This window comes from Acanthopagrus latus, chromosome 18 (assembly GCF_904848185.1).
Source record: "Acanthopagrus latus isolate v.2019 chromosome 18, fAcaLat1.1, whole genome shotgun sequence".
Classification (NCBI taxonomy): domain Eukaryota; kingdom Metazoa; phylum Chordata; class Actinopteri; order Spariformes; family Sparidae; genus Acanthopagrus; species Acanthopagrus latus.
In genome coordinates, this window is record NC_051056.1 from 30,976,660 (window position 1) to 30,998,852 (window position 22,193).

The 22,193-nt window shown below is 42.0% G+C and overlaps 1 protein-coding gene and 1 long non-coding RNA gene across 5 annotated transcripts; one reads left to right on the plus strand and one right to left on the minus strand.

Moving 5' to 3' along the window:
* Positions 1–2,092: 2,092 nt before the first annotated feature.
* Positions 2,093–22,015, minus strand: anxa5a (annexin A5a). 4 transcript variants are annotated; one of them, XM_037078124.1, is made up of 13 exons: positions 21,763–22,015; positions 21,592–21,626; positions 19,040–19,124; positions 16,555–16,649; positions 12,681–12,794; positions 10,180–10,270; positions 8,527–8,606; positions 8,131–8,181; positions 6,948–7,041; positions 4,787–4,882; positions 4,557–4,615; positions 4,237–4,359; positions 2,093–3,127 (listed from the first exon to the last, which is right to left on the minus strand). In XM_037078124.1, exons 2-13 carry the CDS (start codon positions 21,592–21,594, stop codon positions 3,068–3,070), a joined length of 951 nt encoding a protein of 316 aa, XP_036934019.1. In that variant the 5' UTR covers positions 21,595–21,626; positions 21,763–22,015; the 3' UTR covers positions 2,093–3,067. The 4 variants fall into 4 exon arrangements, with proteins under 4 accessions (XP_036934019.1, XP_036934022.1, XP_036934021.1 ...); XM_037078127.1 differs by lacking the exon at positions 19,040–19,124 and having other exon boundaries at positions 2,992–3,127; positions 21,763–22,014; XM_037078126.1 differs by lacking the exons at positions 16,555–16,649; positions 19,040–19,124; positions 21,592–21,626; positions 21,763–22,015 and adding an exon at positions 14,578–14,765 and having other exon boundaries at positions 2,992–3,127.
* LOC119008082 lies at positions 14,117–16,081 on the plus strand. The gene is made up of 3 exons (XR_005071320.1): positions 14,117–14,426; positions 14,570–14,649; positions 15,241–16,081. It is a non-coding gene; the product is annotated as an uncharacterized LOC119008082 (long non-coding RNA).
* Positions 22,016–22,193: the final 178 nt, after the last annotated feature.

Genomic DNA, 22,193 nt, shown 5'->3' on the forward strand with positions numbered 1-22,193 from the left:
GTTGGATCACAACAACAATGAGAAAGGCAACCCACTGAACCCAGAGCAGCTGACGGGAAGTCAAGCAGAAACTTATAATCTCACCTCCTCCTCTTTCACTGAAGAATAGAAAACTGTGTCCACTGCGTTTAACCGTCTACTTTAATTATTCTCAAGTTGTTTCACCACACTTGCCTCCATTCAGTTTATGTCTGCTTCCCCACAAGGTCACTTGTGAGTCCAGCTTCAGTCTGCAGAAGCATGAAGCCAGAGAGCTGAAGCCTCCTGCGGCTGGACAGGAGACATGTTCACTTCATTCAAAATCTATTAATAGTGACAAATGTCTACTGAGTGAGTCTTCACATTCTGTTCTCATATCTTGGGCCACATGAAAGCAAAACAGAATAATACAGGAGCTTCACTGCAATAAAAGCTCAAAGGGAAACACAGTTCTGTCTCGTGCCTGAAGGACTTTAACTAGAGTCAATTTGCGAGTCATTCTGAGGTAATTTGGAGTGAATGTGTGTCTGCAGGAGGAGAGCAGGAGCCTCCGAGGAAAACATGCCAACACATGAAAACTGGAACCTTCAGGTGGTTTTTGAAAACATAACACGTCGTCTGGCAGACAGATTTTATGAGCATACGGAGACGTCCATGAACACTCACTCAGGTTTATTTTCTGAAGTTTAATTGATTGTTTGGATACGTTTCTGAAACCAAACTCAGATTTACAACCCTGAAAAAAAATAATCCTGCTGTTGTGACTCACTCAGAGATCATCCTGTCCTCGCTGTCATCACGTGTCTCCTGCTGACGTCTCAGTGATGAACATCATATCTTAATGTCTTCACCATTCACTTTAACTTGAAGACATAAAATGTGTGTGAATGGTCTGACTCACAGGGACATGAAATCCTCCACAAGATAATAAGACAGAAGATCATAATAATACTTTAGTTAATCAGAAGCATTATATTTCAGAGGTTTCATGATTCCAGCAAGTTAATATAAAGTCTCAAATAAAACCTAGTAAAAGTTGAATATTTTGAGTTCTGAACCAATTTAAGTCCAGTTTTTGAATAGAGATTTTAAAAGAGCAGAACTTGTTATGGACCTAAGGATACCACATAAATATGATATATAGACATGAATGATCTTTAAAGTTATGACTTGTTTTCTCTGCTTTGATGTAGCAGTTAATTCAGTGGTATTTAACTATCCTGAGTCACTGAATGGAAGCGAGGCAGCGACTCTGCTGCCACCCTGTGGATCAGCTGAGACGTCACTTCTCATCTGGTGATCTGAGCACTGACTCAGTCTGACGTCAGGCTCCGTCCTGTCTCTGCACCAGTCAGCACACGGCTGACAGTGTCCATTTACTTATTGATCACTGAGAGACACATTGCAATTCAAGTCAGATGATTTGTACTTAATGAGAGCCGGGGGTCAGAGTTGGTGCTGTCTTGCACTGACGGCTGCTGAACATGACTGAGGCGAAGCACCGGTCACACTTCACAATCAGGGCACAGAGATATATCCAAGGAGGAACAAATACCTGCCTCATGATGATTTAATATATGTATTAATGCTGGATGGATCAATAATTCCTGTTGTATTACTATGATTTTATCACATCATCTACAGTGAAGCTGAAGAACGGTTCAACACATCTGCAGAGGGAAGACATGCAGCTGAAGACGTTTGTGTATTTATAACGTAGGTTTCCTCTTTTAGAAACATCATCCAGCAGCTGGAATAACTGACACAGCTGGACAGGAACTGTTTTACAGTGTCAGTGTGATTGTCAGTGAAATATCTTTCTCTGTAGTTCAGAGCAGCTGAGGGACTCTGCAGATACTGTCGTCAGGTCGGCTTGTTAGGTTTAGGAGAACATGGTGGTCTGGGTTAAAACCTGAGTGACTAATGTTGTGTACATGAAGTTTTCATGCTGGATGAAAGTGATGCTTGTGCAGCCTGACCTCCTCCACAGACTCTGCACTCCTTCTCCTCACTGTAATAATCACTGCTGCTGTTGCAGCATCATGACAGACCAACTTTCATTTTTAACCAATACGTTTTTTTCTGATGAGGGCAAATTTAGACAACTAACACAAATAATTAGATAAACTTTAATTCACCAGAAATCCAGCCAACTTAAACTCATACTGATAACTTAACTTAAAACTTAAGTTAAAATTCCTTAAAGGAACAGTTCACCCCAAAATGAATATTCAGTCATTATCTTCTCTCCTCACGCAGATGGAAGTCAGGTGAAGTTTCACAGCCTCTAAAGAAGATAGGGATGTGTTTTACAACTTTAAAATATCACCTAAAAGAAAAGTCTGCATACAGCTCGTCCAGCGTCATCCGAGAGTCTCGAAGCCCAGACACCCCAAAATGATCTGCGAAGATCATTTACAGCCTTGACGTGCGGTCGAGTTCATGCACCTCCAGACCGCGAGCTCGCTAACACGTTTAGCTGAGAGCTGCAGATTCTGTCTCGTGTGAAACAGCATTTTTTCCAAATCAGTTTGGGTTGTCTGGGCTTCCGTAGACTTGGATGATGCTGGACAAGTTGTATGAATGTTATCTTCAGTGTTAAAAACAAGTCCGATGGAAAGTTTCCTTTAACTGATGATCTATCACTCACAACTGGATCATTTGTTAATGGTGAGCAACAGGTGATGCATCCTGCATTAATCATTGGTTATCAATCAGCTCAGCTTTATTATGTAATGACTAACTTTATAATAAAGTGTTAATAATACAAACAAATATGTAATTATGTCAATCAGCTTTATTCTCTATATTATGATTAGGATATGATTACCTGTAATCATGTGATGGAGCTATTCTCTGTTCAGACTGTGTGTAATATTAAGCAAAAGCTAAACTTCCTTTAAGTGGATACACTATAACTGCTGTTCATGAAGAGGATATTATCAAAAAGTGTATGATTCACGCTAATTCAATCAATAGCAGGCTGAAGTCAGAAAGAATCAACAGCACTGGATCAATAATCTCATCTGGTGTAGCAGCAACACGGTGACTCATCGTCCAGAGCTGCTGAACACGTCTGAGAGCAGCATTAATCATTCCCACCACAGAGGTAGAGCAAAGCCTTCTGGTAGTCTCCAGTCGTGTCCTCCTGCACAAACACACAGCGTAGTTTCATCAGTCATAAACATTCAAGAGTTAGTTTGGTTTTAGTAGAAGAACTGAGTCAGTTTCCTCTCATTTCTTTCTCTGTATTGATTTCAAAACACCAGATTTCTTCCAGGGACGCTGGTGTGCTGCTCGTCAAGCATGTGAGCGGGTGAAGCTCCAGGTGGTTAGATGTCCTGCTGCTCCTCCTCCTGCTGCTCCTCCTCCTCCTCCTCCTCCTCCTGCTGCTCCTCCTGCTGCTCCTCCTCCTCCTCCTCCTCCTCCTCCTGCTCCTCCTCCTCCTCCTCCTCCTCCTCCTCCCCACATGTTGACTAACCTTGAACAGGACTGAACCCCAAACTGCTCATATTGTCACCGTTGCAGAGTGTTCAGGCTTGTTACTATCACCACCCGTGTTCTCATCAGCCTCGTCACTAACACGGCGAAATCACAGCAGGAAAAGCAGCGTTGGACGTTATAACAGTACTGATGGCTCGGACACATTTCCAGCAGCCAGCAAGCCCTGACTGTGCCACACAGGTGAGGGACAGGTGAAACCTTCAGCTGTGAGACGCTCTATGAGCACGAAGCGTCATCAATACTGATATAAAATGTGACGGTGGAGAAATACCGCCATGAAATATAAATACTGCTGAAAAATGGAGCAATTTGAGATAATGCTAGCTATAATCAAATATAAATGAACTCTGTAAGAAAATATATATTGGTTCATTTACACATTTCACTGCATTTCCTCAAAGGTTATTTCATAATGACTTATTTATCTATTCAATATCGGCCATGTGGGGTTTTACTGGAGGGAGGCAATAACTCTGCTGAACATCTGGCCCCAGGAGAATACATTCATTCACTTCGACTGGTGAAAAGAAGGGGAGCCGTCTCATCAGGCTGAACAAGGTATTTCAAGTAAATCACTAATCTGCACTCCATCAGTGCGGCGACATGAATGGAGTATCAGCAGCACGACCACAGAACACCCAGCTGGCGCTCTGACGCAGGCAGAGGAGCAGACGAGTGTGTGGAGAACATCAGAGAACCATGCTGAGGCTACTGGTGCCTGTCATAGAGAAGCACGCTGAGCGCTGAGCGTACCTGGATGGTGCTGTACAGAGACGCTCCATACATCTTCTTGAAGCTGGCTCTGATGTCCAACATGTCCACCTCGCTCCTCGACACCATGATCCTCATCAGGGTGTTGTCATCAGTTCCAGCGCGCTGAGGAACAGATTGAACAGCTGGAGTTTATGCAGGCGGAGACTTTATATTCCCAACAGTAACATAACATAACAACATGAAATGCTGCCCCCTGTTTGTTTGGAGTATGACTTCTTACATATTGCACCTTTAAACAAACACAAAGTGACAACAACACACGTGTTTCTGTATGAAGGGCGGTGCAGCGGGACACTTACCCTCATAGACTTATAGAGACACTCAGCAAAGAAACCTGGAACACTCTTGACACATTTCACTGTGGAGAGAAAACGTCAGACGCTCTGAGTCAAACGGATCTTTTGTCACGTTAATCTACATTGATTTCTCCTGTCAAGTGTTATCTCCTGCTGTACTTCATCCTAACATGCATGTCAGAGGGAAACCCAGAGGGAGCTTAAGTATGACCCTGATGAATCACAGGTCTTACCAACAGCCAGCAGAAGGTTCTCCAGATTCCCGGTGGTCTCTCCTTCAAGACTGTCCTCGATATCAGAGCCAGAGAGCTTCTTGTAGGCGTCAAACACTGCAGAGGACCACCACATTATACATTTTATTATTTACTGTTACCAGACTTAACTCGAACATAAACATTCAATTAAACACATGTGTCTATTTCAGACTTAAACTGTTCCACTATAGTTAAAACAATCTTTATTAGGTTTCCAGGGAACAGGACATCACAGTAAACAGATATCGCTGCCATTTTCCTGAAACACCCCAAAGTCCAGTAAGAGACGGTCCGCACCAGCAGGGTTCTCTGATCCGACACGCTGAAACTCACACGGAGGATTCTCTGACAGGCGACTTGTAGTCGGGAGAGAACTTCCTGCTGTGGTTTAATCAAGCTGAGTCGCTTAATGAAAGTATGATGTGACTTTGACATCCCAGTTTATCATCAGCCCAACAAAGCAGTTTTATCATTTTTCAGCCTTGATAAGTTTTACGTGTTTAAAAAGGTAATAATGGCCTTTTAAAGAGGTCATACCATGATCCCCCTCAGGTTCATACTTTTATTAGTGGGCCGCAGTAGAACAGGTTTTCATACTGTAATTTAAAACAACATATTGTTGCATTGGGCAGCATCTCTTCTTCTCACACTGGTTCATGAACACGATGTAGCTGCACAGTGAGACATCTCGCCTCTGTTCAATCTTTGGTGAGAGTCACACATGTGCATCACTGAACAGGCAGGATGTGGCCAATCAGAGGCAGAGCAGGGAAGGTCATGCTGAGCAAGGTAGTGTGATCTAAAATAACGCAGCTGCAGCAGTACCAGCCATGTGTCTGCTGACTGACTGCAGTTTATATATATCTTATCATAGATATATAAAATTACAATATGACCCCTTTAAGTCTGCTTATTAAAAGTGTAGGCTGGGACTCTGCTCAGTTAATATGATCGATTAAAAAACACATTCATTTAGTTAAACTAACCTAAACTAAAAAGCATGTGTTAACAAGGCATTCGCTAGCTGAAAACATAATTAACTGGTCTTAAGTACATAGTTAAATGTAAACAAAGTGTTAATAAGGTATGTTTTAATGTTACTAAATCAACAGAAAGCTTAGTAAAGGTTGAGTGTTTACATAATAAATGATAAAAGTTAGAGAGAAGAAACTTCTGAGACTTGTATTAATGTTCTCAAACATCTATAAACTCTTAACAAGCTTCTTAATTTCATTGTCTTATTTCTTAATGTTTTATAATCCAACTAAACTTTATGATGCTATTATTCTCTTTTATATAATTGTACTGACACATGATAATACTGAAAAGCATTTTATAAAGACTTTTAAGGCCTAATTACCTTTTGACTAAAGATAAAATAGACTCTACCTTTTTACATTTTCAGTGTTGTTTAGTTTATTGTCTCCTTCTCTGCGTTGTTATTTGCTTGAATCTATTTAATGTAACGCTGAATGTAAAGCACTTTTGTCTGTAAATTAATTATATGAATAAAATGCATAATTGTTCTCATATTCTGGTCCATAAACATAAACATAGAGGTAAGAGGTCAGGAAAGATTTATAGAAACGCTGTTCAGCAGCCTGTTTAAGACCTGCAGCAGATCCTCTGACAGCTTCTTCTTCTTCTCCACGTTCTCCTTCATCTCACCTGCTTCATCTCACCTGCTTCATCTCACCTGTTCTCTGCTGCTCGACTCCATCCACATGTTTCAGAGTGTGTTCAGGTGAGAGTCTGACTGATTAACCGATCCAGCCTGACCTTTCTTTGCTGTGAGTAATTTTTGCCGTCGGGACGCTGTTGAGCTGCTGCTTGTTGTTCATCACACCTTAATAAACTCTACAGACCGTCTCTCAGCTTCATGTCGACCTCTGTGGACACGATCAGCCTCATTTCCTCTGAAGATATTAGCCGCTTAGTTAGTTGATTCAGTGATGCTGCTTGATCATAAACACTTATCTGAACAGTAACGGGCCTTTACAAATGCTGTCTGGATTGTTTAAGTGAAATAACAGTGAACAAGAAGAGCAGATAGTGAAGGTGTGCTGTTTTCAAACTGTGACGTCGTCTCTGATAAATTCTACATACACACATAAGAACAAACACGTTCTCTCAGACTCACCCTCCCTGAGGTGCTCGACGCTCCTGTTGCCCAGGATTCTGATGATCTTCTCCTCATCTGTGCCCACCTTGCCCTCACCAGCCGCATACAAATCCTGAGGCAGAGGCAGGTACACACTTGTAAACTGGAGCTCACACACACACACACACACACACACACACACACACACACACACACACACACACACACAGCAGCCTTCTGTAGACATGATTGATGTGAACACACAGAATGAGCAGCGACGGCGGCGGCGGCACTGATGTGAGAGCGTGAACTCGCCAAAACAACACGGGAAACTTTTGTTTTGCTCAATTTGTCTTTAGTACAAGAGAGAAGTTCTGCATTCATGATCTTTTGTGGTATATTTATTTCATCTTATGCTCAGACACACAAAACATTCAAATAAAGAAACAATAATCCAAATTAAAAAATCAATAATTATTCATGTTTTATGGGAAACAATTTGTTCCTTTCCCGGAGGTTTAAATCCTGTAATTAATTTTTCATGTTGGCGATTCTTCAGCCTCGACCTTTAGCTTTATTACCCTTCTGAGAGCAGCCACACAAATAAGATCATAAATCTAATGTGTTGACATTTGAAAGAAGAAACAATCTGATCCGAGCCACAGCGTCGTCTTCCTGCAGTGTAGGTTCTGTTTCAGGTTCTGCATTTGACTTGACCAGCGCTGGACGTCACACTGGAGCAGCGGCGCCTCAGACACAAACACTTCACCTCTAAGTGCATTTACAGCCAACACCAAACCAGAGTCAATGCAACAGCAGTTATTGTCTCAATGTTTTTTAAACCGTTTTAAACCTGGAGGTCCAGTTCAGACTATGATTGACTGCTGTACTGCACAGAAGGAAGCCGGTGCTGTTCTCTCACCGCACCAGATGTTTCTGCACCTCAACTTGTCTCGTGCAAACCTTCAGTACCGTTCAGTGTGAAGTAGCACTGCTGCTGAGAGCTGCTGGTTCTGATTCATTTGGTATTGGAGAATTAGCGCAAGGTAAGATAACACTTACATGTCTATTCATCAAATACAAAGCTACACCCAGCAGCTGTTAAGCTTAGCTTAGCTTAGCTTAGCTTAGCTTAGCACAAAGACTGAAAGCAGAGGGAAGCATACTAACTTATTTCAAAAGCACATTTGCTGTATTTACTCTCATGTGTTTGCTTTCTTACCTTGGCGTCTTTCTCGATCTTTTCCTCATCTACTCCCTCCTCTCTGCTCCCCTTTACAGACAGACAGGAGGACAGACAGGAGGACAGACAGGAGGACAGACAGGAGGACGGGTTAACAAACAGAAAGAAAAAGTAGGTCGTGTGGATGGAAACACAGTGAGCTCAGACTGCATCTCTGTACCCAGCTAACCCCTGAAGAGTGTCCCAGATTACATTTCTGTCAGTAAACCAAAACACATTAGAGGAACCTGCTGTAGTGTATTCTGCTCTCATCACCTTCCCTGCCGTTCTCCAACCCACACCTAAACCTCTCATGACTTTGTAATGGCCTCACCAGACTCTCATTATCAGGAAAGGAAACATGAGTCTCTGTGGCAGCAGCCCCCCTTCGTCTACCTGCAGCAGGATCACCAGTAGTTTCTGATAGTGCCCCGAGGTGTCACCGCAGATATCTTTCTCCAGCTTGCTGCTGAACTCTGGAAGAAAGAGGAGAAGAGGGGCAGAAGATTGTTTACACTTCCTGCTCACAGAAGTCATGATGGCTGCAATCGACCCCAGCGGAGCGTCCTGCGCTCTGCAGAGGATCTCCGGCAGCAGCGATGTGATTAGTGGGCTAAAGGACAGCGTGGCCTTCTCTTTGTCCAGATCAGATAAACTGGCCTCTTTTCCTTCAGCTGTCAGTCCCTCCACTGATAGATAGTTTCCATTGTGGTTTGTTACAATTTAGAGATGGTTTGTGGAGACACGTTTGAGTGAGACAAGAGTGAAGAGAGGTGATGGAGATGCCTTTTACTGTAAACAGACATTCTGCAGCAGAGAAAGACGTCCTCTACATCTTCTACTCGCTGCAGAGACACTACATACCAGAAATCTACATGAGATAACAAAGAAATGTATTTCCAAACTTTAATAAAGCTTAGTCTTTACATTCAGCGTGTTTTTTTTTCAATCCTATGACATTATTTTACAGCTGGGAATGAGACTCCTCTTTTCTAACACATAGGACCTTTAAAGACACCGTCACAAACACAAACGGGTCTAAAATCTGTGATTCCAATGTTTCTGGCAGTAACTGAATATTTGTTATCAATCTCCGAATGCAACATAACCTGGAGGACAGTTAAGGTGGAACTTCTGTCTTCAAGCAACAACTATCCACACGAGATCTCACGTGACTTTTCTGGCTTTTGATTTTAGTATTGTTTCTTATATGAGGCCCCATTTTCAGCTTCAAGGTCAATATTGTTTTTCACTAATGACAAAACAACAAATTATCAGTGCATTTATATGGAACTAAGCTTTAGGAGCGTTCCACCTTAACTGTCCTCCAGGTTACGTCTCATTCTGAGATGGACACTTCTCCACTGGCAGGACGGCGGTGAGCAGAACAAACTACTGCTAAAGAGCTGTTCAAAAACTTTTTTAGTAAACTTTGTGAACACAAACAATGTTGTCAAGGCTGGTGTTCATGTGTAGAGACCCTGGTGATGCTACCAGCAGAGTTTCACGTTGTGTCGAGACTTCTTACTGTTTTAGTTTGAGTTTGATGTGGAAACGAAACTACGGTAAATCTTAAAAGTGCCTCTTTTGTCGTAATCATGCTTTTACATGAAGGTTTAAATCATTTAGTTACAATTGAATCGGCTCATCACTTTGTCCTGACTGCAGACAAACGCAGCCTTTTTTGATATCATGATGATATCATATCATATTCCTATTACTGTTTGACAGAAGTAACTAATCTGTCCATAACAAAGTCAACTGAAAGCTGCTGGCACATTAACTCATCACAGCATTCCCAACTAGACATTCAGCAAGTAACTAAAAAGTTACTTTTCATAATTCCTCTTTTGAAAAAGATCAGCAAATAATTCAGCTACTATTAAATGAGGTAACTAGTAACTGTAACTAACTACTGCTTGTCATTCAGCAGTACAACAGTATTTGTGCACCTGTAAGAGTTTAAACTGCTGGATGACAGTGAAAACTTAAATCTGTACTCAGCCTTGTTTCAGGGAGGGTTAGGGTCACCAGCACTCAGTGACTCACCTTTCTTGTACACTTTGATGATGTCTTTAATCTCCTCTCCAGTCCTGGAGGCCAGAATTTCAATCAGCACGTCGTCATCAGTCCCGGCTCCCTGGGAACCGAACACAAGATGTGGATGAGACAACATGGATTTATGTGTTCTTGTGGCAATCACAATCAATAATAGTGATTAAAAAACACAAGAGCTCAAAATTGTTTAAGAGAAAAGGCTGAGTGAAATGGTTGGAGTGTAATTTGTCAGCACAGTGTGCTAAAGAGGTCTGAAACGAGAGGATGAAGACACTCAGTTTACCGAAGAGAACGAGCTTTGAGGCTCAGCCACACTTTAATTCTCTTCGCTTCACCGTAATTAACCTTTCAGTAACAAACGTCTCGACACTCCAAACAAACGGAGCCGGAGGTGTGACGGGGATGCTGCGGCCAGGTCCTAAGTGTTTCGCCTTCACTTTGATGAACATTTCATTCGCACTGGTAATACAAATGTGAATGTTACTAAAGAATAATAAGTTAGAAGAGTAACCAGGAGGGCTGAAGTTATTATCTCAGGCAAACCTCATCAAACTTCAGAGTGACATAAAAAGCAGCAAGGCGAGTGTGTGATGCTTTAAAGAGTCACAACAGCTGAAACACGTCGCTGTGATAAAGACAGTTAGATGTTAGCGACAGTATAAGTGGAGCGCATTCAGATCAGATGTTACACTTTGGTGTGAAAGAGAAAGATATGACAAGAAGTAAAACAGATACAAACGGCTCTGTTACCTCCAGGTGTTACAACCTGCACCCACAACCAGAGATAAGATTGTATCTGTGGAGCAGCTCTAATGAAAAACAGCCTCCACCTCTGTCCTTAGATCATATATCTCATATAAATGTCTACCTGACTGAGGCTGCAGCACCCACACACCTGTGCTGTGGGCTGTCAGTGAGCATGAAGATGCTACATGCTAATTAAGTTTAAGGTTTCAGGGCTCATTTAATTGTCATTTTACAACATAGAGCTGCACAACAGAATGCGTCTCGTAGTAACTTAATGCATCACCAGAAAAAAGACTGTACTGATGGTGAAGTGATGAGGCTGAGCGTCACAGCCGGAGGAGAGATGCTCTGAGGCTGGGATGTGAACCCATGACTCACTCAGTCTGTCAGCTTACTAAACACACAGTGCAGCTTTTTTTTTTAATGGCAGAAGCTGTGAGAAGAAGATTCGACCCGGAACAATCAGTCAATCTTACGTTAATGCAACAGTGGCACAAAAAAAACCAGCATCAAACTGACTTTTGTTCATCAGGCTAATCAGTTTGCATCCTTGCTTTTGTTCTCAGTTTTCAACAATGACATTCATCCTTTTCACAAAGCTTGTCACACACCTGTTTCTGTAAGATGGACTGCTTGTTGATTGAGAAGAAAAACACTTTCATCTTCCCAAAATGAGAAAGTCTTGAAACGATAAACTCCCTCAGACTCTGCAGTACCACGAATGTCCACTGGGCAGAACTGGACGTTTGGTCATTATAGTAGATTCAAGGATGATGAAGACAAAATAAAGTCTTCAAAAGAGGCACTTTGAAGATAAATCTGTATATTGATTATTTGTCCAATATCAAATTAATCTGCAACTATTTTGAGGATCAAGTTGACCTGATGTGAATTTTTTCCGTTTTCTTTGGACGAGACATTTGAAGATGTTATTTTGGACTTAGGGACAGACTGATCAGCGTTTTCACCATTTTCTGACACTTAACAGACAAAATAAGTAATTAATGTATATCAATCTAGAGGTAAAATGATGTGTATCTGCAGCCCTGGTGCTCAGCAGAGCCACAGAGCTGGATGATAACTCTCTGTGAACCTTTTAACAATATCTGCAGCCATTTATTGCTGATATGAAATGATACGTGGAGGTTTAGTTCTCTTACAGCCCCATGAACCCCATAAATATGCATTAGCTTTTCTCTGCTGTCTACTTTCAACCTAGCATTAATAACATTGTTCTCTATAGACAATATGAAGGCAATGCATGTCCATTCATTAGCCAAATGCCAAATATAGACATCCATCTATAATATTTACACTTTTAAATGTTATGTACAGAATGAAGATTTACTGGATGGCTATAAACCATTCAGTTCAATTTAAATTGAAATCAGGCTGAAAAAATCCTCGTCAGACGCTTTAAGTCACAGGTGAAACTGAGTAACACTTACACGGGCTGATGCCGGGCTCTGTTATTGTGCATGCTGGTTTATTGGCATGGCTTAAAAAGATAGAAGCCTTCATCACAGTAAGTGGTTCACACATGTGGTTTTACTGCTGCGATAAGTCTAAACGAGTGCCATGAGAAAGGTCTGATGCTCATGTGCTTCTCCATCATGTTGGAGCACAGATGCAAAAATACAACCAAAAAAAATTAAATGTATTGTCTGAGGGTTTCAACTCATGTGCATGCAAAAGACTCGCAATCTGGATTAAGTGGAGTCTCTGAGTTGACTTCCACCCGTTACCTTGAGAGCCTTGTGCAGTTGGGAAGCATCATAGGAGACAGCCGGGGTCATCAGGGCCACAATCAGACTCTCGAACAGCCCGCCGAGCTCCGACTTCAACGCGCTGACCAAGTCCTGGTGATTAATAAATGGAGGATGACAAAACAGGAATGATTGTGTTTGTAAGGAACTTATCTTTGCATACATCCTGTAACATGGAGGAAACTGCATAAGTGAAATGTCTCTTTGGCATTTACTCCAGTGATAGTCTTTAAATGCATGAACAATATTAGATACCAACAATATGACAAAACTGACCCTAACTAACCCTAACCCTAATTATAATGAGTCAGAGGCCACTCAGACCTGTCTGTTAGAGAAGCTAACACTGATGTTAGCCTGCTGAAACAACCAGAGAAACAACTGATGTTAGCCCGCTGAAGAAGTTAACACTGATGTTAGCCTGCTAAAACAACCAGAGAAACCACTGATGTTAGCCAATGAAGAAGCTAACACTGATGCTAGCCTGCTAAAACAACCAGAGAAACCACTGATGTTAGCCAATGAAGAAGCTAACACTGATGTTAGCCCACTGAAGAAGCTAACACTGATGTTAGCCTGCTGAAACAACCAGAGAAACAACTGATGTTAGCCCGCTGAAGAAGTTAACACTGATGTTAGCCTGCTAAAACAACCAGAGAAACAACTGATGTTAGCCCGCTGAAGAAGTTAACACTGATGTTAGCCTGCTAAAACAACCAGAGAAACAACTGATGTTAGCCCGCTGAAGAAGTTAACACTGATGTTAGCCTGCTAAAACAACCGGAGAAACCACTGATGTTAGCCAATGAAGAAGCTAACACTGATGTTAGCCTGCTAAAACAACCAGAGAAACAACTGATGTTAGCCCGCTGAAGAAGCTAACACTGATGTTAGCCTGCTAAAACAACCAGAGAAACAACTGATGTTAGCCCGCTGAAGAAGCTAACACTGATGTTAGCCTGCTAAAACAACCGGAGAAACCACTGATGTTAGCCAATGAAGAAGCTAACACTGATGTTAGCCTGCTGAAACAACCAGAGAAACCACTGATGTTAGCCAATGAAGAAGCTAACACTGATGTTAGCCTGCTGAAGATGTTAACACTAGCCTTAGCCTCATTAAAGCTAAAATTGAATGTATTTTTTTAGCCATTGTAGCAAGCTAGGTAGCGTAAGTGAAGTGAAACAGCTGTTGTCATGGATACGGGCAGCATCAACACAGCCACACCTGACAGAATGAGCAGCTGCCATTTTGTTTGAACCTTTTTCTTCTTCTCTTGGCGGATTGTAACAACATAACTCCACCTCTCTTACAGCGTAGAGAATGTGGCACACTGTAGTTTCACCTCACTGTAAAGTCTACCCATGATGCTGTGTGTCTGAAAGTAAATAGTGCAATCTGTGTTTCATGGTACCCTCTTCGTTTCTGGTCATCCTTCCACCCTCTCTGCCTCGTCTCCATCTCTTTCTTCTTGATCACTGCTTCCCTTCACGTCTTCCCAATCGAGCTGCCACTGTTATTTCCTTGCGGCGCTGTTTTTGCTAGTTTAGCAGCACACTCACTCATCACCCTCATGTGCTGCCACAGACCTGCACATCTATAACGTCTAAAAAAAGCAGTGGTAGAGTTCATTTAATCTTTGACAGCTCTTTGTAGGCCGTAAACATTCAGGAACAGCATTTTAACCACCATCCTGTCTGCTCTGACCTCAACCACTGGAACCAGGTAATTGCTGCCACATACAGATAACAGTTGGGATCATTACACATTTACCTGGAGAAAGGAAAATATATCTAGTTTAACTACCAGCGAATCAAAAATACGCACGACTCGTAGATAGCTTCATTGTTATTGATTTGTGTGCGCAGTGAATCACCTGTATTGACACTGCAGGGAACACAACCTGGATATCAGAGCTGAAGGAGCGAGTGTGCAGCGGCGCTCTGATGTGAGAATCTGACAAACTGAACACCTGAAGCCATTCTGCTTTTCTTAGCTGGTACTCTTCTGTAGGCACACAAGTCATTTCTTTAACAGCTCAATATCTGAGTCCTCTCGCAGAACGCATCTGTCTCCACACATAATAATCTGTTTCCCCTCTCAGATCTGTTAGAAGCCAGCGAATCATATTCCCATAAACTGTCTGTCAAAAGATGCATCACAGAGCAGAAATGAGTTATAAGAAATAAGAGCACGCTCTCTTAGATACATTACTACTACACTGTTAAGATATCAGTATTTCCAGTCCTCATTTTAGATGTTATTGCATCTGAGTGGTTTAAGGCTCTTCAACCATTTCACCCATTACATTTAAAGGTGCACTGAAACAGTGACAAAGGAAATCGCCTCCTTTGTCGGCTCATTTCGATGAAACACTGTAATTTTCTGAGATATTCTGGAAGCTACTTGCTGTACCTCTGAACCTTTTTCCTCCCAAGCTGCCTCGTCTACTTCTACAGCAGGCAGCGTTTCATTTTCCCAGAATGATTTTCAATAACCTGAGTAGAAGGCAAATTAACTTGCTGCTTTCAATCCACAGGTGGTCCTGAAGTAACGTGACAGTGTGATAGAACAGTAAGAGCAGCAGAGCATAAGATGACCCGGGCCTCGTGTACCTAATTGAACAGCACTCTGGTCCGTGGAGACCGGAGGATATCGTTCTCCCCGCAGCTTCGGCGATTCATTTTCCCCTGACTGTCGACCTGCTGCCAGATCATTAATGACAGAATGCTGTCGACGGCTGAATGTGCAGCGGAGGCTCAGAGACGCTGAAGAAGTACAGCGTGTGAATTATACCTCATTACACGCAAAACTGCTGCTTGAGTGGAGGAAAAGAATATTAATAGTAAAAGTATAAAAAGTAAAAGTACTTGCATGTAAAATATCATGTAGTTTAGTGTTAAACTGCTCAGTGAACTACATCAGCAACACATCAGCAGCACCAACATGGACACAACTCAGCTCAGAAAAGGTACTGAAAAATATAAAAATCACAATAAATCTGCTCATGTTGTCAACTGCAGTGAAGTGAGAGGAGAGTTGGTTCTGGTTCAGTTCTGTGAGCTGCTGATTTACAGGAGCAGCTCTACAATATTTGAGTTAGGTTGTTTTGGTGAACGTTCAGCCATGGTGGTGCACTGGAAGGCAGAGCCTGAAGTGAAGGATATAACACAGGAACTATGGAAAGAATCGCCACCGGCCTCCATGTTGCTTTCTGTTATCACTCTGCAGAGTGTGAAGAATCTGAGCGTCATGTCAATGAGCCCTGAACACTTTGCTTTCAGTGCAATAGTTACATGTGTGTTAGTCTTAAGTGTGTGTACACTTATATGGTGATTTTCTTCATGTATGTAGATGTGTTAGTAAGTGTTCATGAGTATCAGGAGCACGTACAGACTGTAGGAGGATATGTGTCGACATGAGAGCGAGTGAAGTTCTGTTTGTCTTTTTCTGCTCATGAATAGATGTAATGAACTGTTTTGTTGAATAGCAGAAATAAATGTATTTTTGCTTCAATGTTATTCTGCCCTTGAATTGAATTCCAATCTAAAACAGTCGTCATCACTCATCATTATACATAAAGATTTCACTCTTCAGTAGGAATGAACGAGTTCTGGGCTGACTGCCACAGACGGACTAACACAGTGCTGTTAATCAACAGGAGATATTCACAGCAACTCAAATATAAAGTAATCTGTTCAGACAAAGAAAATAAAGGAATGGTAGGGGAAGCTGACTCAGAGCTCTTATTCAGAAACCTCTGAGTCTTTATTGAGTGTCATCGGGACACAGAGGTTAACGTCACCTGGAACGTCCATCTTTTTCACTGCCGCCTGTCGTCGGCTCATCTTACCTTTCCATAGGCCTTTTTATACGCTGCCTTAATTTGCTGGCGCTGACCGTTGCTGCGAGCTGTCAGGAGCATGAGGATGGCGTCTTCATCCGTACCTGCATTAAATGACATTAAATGACAACAGGCAGTGAGCTGCATCTCCACACATTCATACATGAAGAGCTGTTTACACCCGTCTCTTTCACAAAACCTCATTGAGAATAATTGAAAGCTTGGAATAAACTCCCAAATGAACAGCCGTCCCCATAAAGCAGGAAATCGTCCTTTCATAGCATGACGATCAATAGCTCCTAAAGTCCCCAGCACTGCAGAGGAGAAGGCTCAGATAGACAAACAGTCTGAAGGGCAGCATGTGATATCTCCTCTGAGGGACCCAGATGTTAATTATGGCACAAAGCTCTGCTGATCAGTGTGACAGCTCCGACTGCACACACAGATGTACTGAGGTCAGTACTGGTCCTCTCACGTTTTTATAGATCTGCATGAAATCACCATGTTATTGTGAGAAACTGGCACGAAGTAAGAGTAGGAGATAAAAGGAAGAAAAGGTGTTAATAGTCAGCAAGGTTCTATTTAGCAGGAGAGGTACTGGTGTTGATTGTCACACCATGAATTCCTGCAGTAGGCTACACCTTTAATTTGGTGATTGTCATGGGACTCATTGATTTACTCTAATGACTGCAGAAGGCTGTTTCGATTGCAGTTTCCCATCATGTGTAGAACAAAATGGGGTCGAAGGTCAAACTATTGACCAAACAGCTTTCAAACAGAGACATAAATCACTTGAAACAAGTTCTTCACATTGTAAAAGTCTTTAAATTGCTATTTTTTCACAAATGCTGATGAGGTGATCAGATTTCTGACATTGTTTTGTAGCTTGTGTTCTTAGTGAAATGTTTACACTGATCACAATCAACAGAGTGAATGTTTCTGCAAAACCACAGATATGTTGAAACTTCTTTATGTTGATTTTTTTTCGTTGTGACGATGCTGCTCCAATGATCTGAGTTGGTTTCAGAGTTAGTGTCCTGAGTCTGGAGATGTCCGCCTGCTGTCTGCGCCTCCACACATCAACATGTAACGTGATTGTGATCTGATATTGTTATTGTTGTTATTATATTGATATTGAAATGTAAATATAGTTTGTAGTCTAAGATGTGTACAAATGTTAAGTTGGTGGTTTGCAGATCGATGCTGCCAACATTTCATCCTGCTGACTGGGCTCTGACGGCTCTTTGTAGGCCTTGTAGGACAGAAGTTGGGCCTGAAACATCAGGTCCACACAGCAGTGAGCTGCAGCATGACAGGAGGGAGAAGCTGAGGGAAGGAAGAGGATGTTTAACTGGTAAATTAGAAAAGGGGACTGTTGGTGTTGTTTGCAGTCCAGGAAAATATCAATGGGCCTTTCAGTCATAAACTAAACTTTAAATTATTCATGCGTGACGAATTCCACGATTCTTTTTGTTAACACTGCAACTGTCACTCCTGATAACAATATTTTCATTTGCTGCTGAATTGCAAAGCTCTTTGGAAAGTGTGCGTCATCGTGCGCTCTCTGGATCAGAGACTGATCCTTCAGACGTCTTGTGATGGTTACAGCCACACGTGATGAACTCGTGGTGCGGACACTTTAAAGAGCCACAACTGTACATAACAGCAGCTGTTGAAATACAATCTGTTCAACTGCAATGGTCACTGACAGGTTGGATCAGTGGTGGAGAGAGGACCAGTCTCCACAAATGACGGGATGTTTGAGGGCATTTTATGTCTGTTTATGGGTAACTGAGGGAGTTCCACATGAGACTCTGCACATCTGGCCCGTAGCGCTTTATAAATAGTATAGAAGTCTCTATGTTTGATGCTCATTACTGTGGTTTTGTAGAAACAACTTGAATACTGTGACATGTGTCTGGTTCTTGTTCTATGAAGTTTAAACTTGGTGACACTCTTTTCTGCTTCATCCCTAATGAGAACAGTGAGTAGTTGTTAAGAGCAGAACATGATATCTGGTTCATTAGTGTGTTTCACTGTTACATTAGTTTTAGAGAGCAGCAAAACAAACATGAAATCACACCACACTCAAACCTCAACAAAAGCAGGACTTCATTAAAGAGACAGCTGTTCTGACTGTATTGAGAGAAACTAGATGAGAACAGCTTCAGTACCAGGCAGAGATGTGGACTTGAGTTTCACTTCTTGATGAGCTGATTGAAGATAAATGACTTGAGATGGACCAGAGACGTGACCACCTGAATGTCTTCAATTATATTATTACTTGGTGTCGACAGTCAGTATTTCACTGATTGGAAGTGACAGGTGGGGATATTTTTTTGATTGAGAGGAAATGAAGAAGTTATTTTATTTGTTACATGTATTTTAGTGTGGATCAGTAATGACAGTACAAATTCACCTGTTGACCCTCAGAACATGAGATACAACACAGCAGACCACAGAAGTAGAACATGCAGAGTGTGAGTAGACTGACCGATTCCCTTCATGGCTTTGTGGAGGATTTCAGCATCATGTTTGGCATTAAAGTTGACAAAAGGTCTGACGCTGCCTCTGTACGCCTGCAGACGGAGAGACACGGAGGATGTTTTATACATCTAGAGGACGTTTTCTCCGAGTGTCTCTGTAGACTTGATATAGTCGTGTGCTTCTATGTGCATTTATGCACGTGTGTCTGTCTTGATTCTGAGTTGTCATACATCCTTCTGTGTTTATGCCATACAATTAAAGTAACACATATTTATTATATTGGAATTTATACAATGCAGTGTTTGTTTTCTAACTGCTGGATTACATAGTGTGCAAGATAATTACCAGACTGAAAGCAGTGAATGAGAGAAAAAGTGAGTAAGAGTTTAACCAACATGAAAACTGTGAAAATAAACAACTGACCCTCATGATTTAAGATCCCAAACTGATCCGAACAGAGGTTCCATTCACCCTCAATATGAGGTTGGAAAAATGCTTCTAGCTCAGTGAAGATTTTCTTCAGGGGCTTTTGGTGACTTGGACTACGAGGACGAGCTGTACGGGGACATCTTATCTTGTTCTCAAACGTCTACTTCCATTGTTAAGGAGAATGCTGCAATGCTGTTTTGCTGTAAAGCTCCAGAAAGGTTTTGTGGGGGTAAGTATCTGATGACTGGATTTTTATTTTGGGTGAACTGATCCTTTAAATTTTAATGCGTTGAGAGTTTTGGTGCTCCTCGCTGGTCCAAATGGAGTTTCAATGCTTCCCCAACCTAACAACCCTAACATAAAACCTCCACAGAAACACTGAGACTGAAACCAGAAATAGTTCTGAATAAAACACTCCGACCCATAAAAGAAATACTGTCACCAGCCAACAGAACCTGTGGTAAAACACTGTCTATCCAAAGTCTGACGGCCGGTTCTGACTGAAATACTGCTGCTGCTGCTTTGTGTTGTGCAGGTTATTTTAAAAGTGTCCTGTCTCACGTCATTTGAAACAAAGCAATAAAACATTAGCCTCAGCTGCAGCCTTGAACCAAACTCTGTGCAGGAGGGAAAGAATATTAGCTTTTCCTCGTCTCACTGAAGGTTTCTGTTCATCATTTCTGTTGTTGTTCATCTGTTTTCACACACAGAAGCTTTTTTATATTCCTTCTCGAGAGCACAACCTCTGCCTATAAGTGCCGCCCTCATACGACACTGCCAGGGCCCCAATAAATATATTATATATAATATTTAGTGTTCCTCTTCTACAAGGACATCACCAATAAAATGTTACCATGTTACATTTCTGCAAACCATGAATACATTAAAATGTGTATGTGTCACATGAACTACTCAACATTTCTACTGTGCAGTCATATTGAGTTGAGCTGACTGATTTGGGGCGACGGAGGAGATGGTGGTGTTACAGCCGTCTGAGACGGTTTATGGCTGGAGACAAAAACAAAAAGACAAAAAACACTTTTTGGCTGACATGTTGATGAAGCTCTCAGTCGTCCGGGTCATGGTAAATCTAGGAGCTGTATCGTAGGCAGCTGGACATGTTTCAGTTTCACACTTACAAAAGTAGAAACACTGTCTCTAACAGTGGTCTCTGGCTTGGCAGCCTTCTAGCCTGAATCTGTGTCTCTGGATGTGAAAGTCAGGTGGTAAACATGTAATGTGAATGCGATGTGATGCGTGGTCTGTGACGAATGTGAACATATCCGTGGTTTGCAGAAACATTTCACCCTGGTGACATCTGGTTGCAGACACAAGCATGTTTCTACATCGAGCTTCGATCTAAGTCCTGTTTCTTGAACTCATGCTAGTCGACAGCTGTTGAGTCGGCCTACTGAACAGGATGAATACATGTTTTAAGATACGGTTACAGTAGCTGATAATCTCAAAGAATGGCTGCTTTATCTAGTTTTAAGTACAGAGAGCTCCTCAGTGACAGTGCCATCAGGGAGCATTGTGTCCCAGCTGCCCTCTCAGGAAACTGTAACCAGCAGGGATACAATAAGACACATACCTGCTGTTTCCACGCACAGCGTAATACAATAAGGTACAAATTAGACCATCGCCATTAACTGAAACTGAAGTTCTCGCCATCACTTCAGGTCTTAAATCAACTCGTCCTTGTCAGACAGTCTGAGCTCTCTCAACAAGCCGGAGAGGATAAAATCAAATCAAGGATATCAAATGAAGCCGCTGCTTCTCTTTTTGTCCCAGTGTGAGTGCACGAGTCGTGGTAATGTTTTACTAATGAGTGCATCTTCACAGGGATCGTCTGCAGCATCTAGTGTTGCATGCAAATCAGATGCCGGTTCTGACAGTCACTGGTGATGTGTTCTGTTTGAGCCTGATCATGCAGTACCTGTCGCAGTGTGGCTCCAAAAACCAGTGACCTTTTCAGAGAGGAGGCACACTTCATCACACTAACATGAAGGTAGGCTCTGCTGCTGTGGCTCAAAAATACTCATCTTAAAGCTTTCTGTGCAAAAAAAAGGTTGTTTCTCACTGAGAATATTTCAATTCAGAGAAAATCAAAGAAAGCAAGGAAGCACTTACCATCCTGTTTTCTGATGGAGGACAATTGTTGTGACCTGAAAGAAAGTGGAAAAAGATGATTAAACCCTGATTAAAACTGGCGTTTTAGAGAGTTTGTGTGTAATTGTCTTAAAACTGGATCTAACTGCTCAGTAAGTGTGTCAGCAGAACAAGTTTAGTCTGTGCTCTCACCAACCAGCGTGCTTCCTCTCTCGTCACAGGTGATCTGAGGCTCAGGTACCAGCTCTTATTCTGCCTGCTGGCTGCAGCGTCATGGGGGAAAGCTGACAACATGTCCGTCCTCATCCGCACGCCGTGTTGTCTTTCAGTCGCTGTCAGTCAGACTGCAGATCGTGACCTCATGCACTCAGCTGCTTTGTGTGACTTCAGGAAAGTGACAGCAGGCTGCTGAACATGTCTCCAGAGACTGTGACATATTTCAAGAGTTAATCAGTTAATTGCCTTTCAAAACTGTTAATGATTAACCTTTAAGATTAACTTTAGGTTAGTTTCTCTGCAAATGACAGTTCTGGAGAGAAGCGTAGGAAGTATTAACTGTAACATGACAAAATAAGAGCTCACACGCAACAATACATTGAATTAGTGAGGCTGAGGAGCCTCTT

What these genes read in the sequence shown, in the direction of transcription:
- anxa5a (XM_037078124.1), bottom strand. An exon ending in CAAAGCCATGAAGGGAATCG is followed by an intron (nt 16,650 to 19,039) that starts GTCAGTCTACTC and finishes CATTTAATGCAG; the next exon opens with GTACGGATGAAGACGCCATC. An exon ending in CGTCGAGCACCTCAGGGAGG is followed by an intron (nt 4,883 to 6,947) that starts GTGAGTCTGAGA and finishes GGTCCTCTGCAG; the next exon opens with TGTTTGACGCCTACAAGAAG.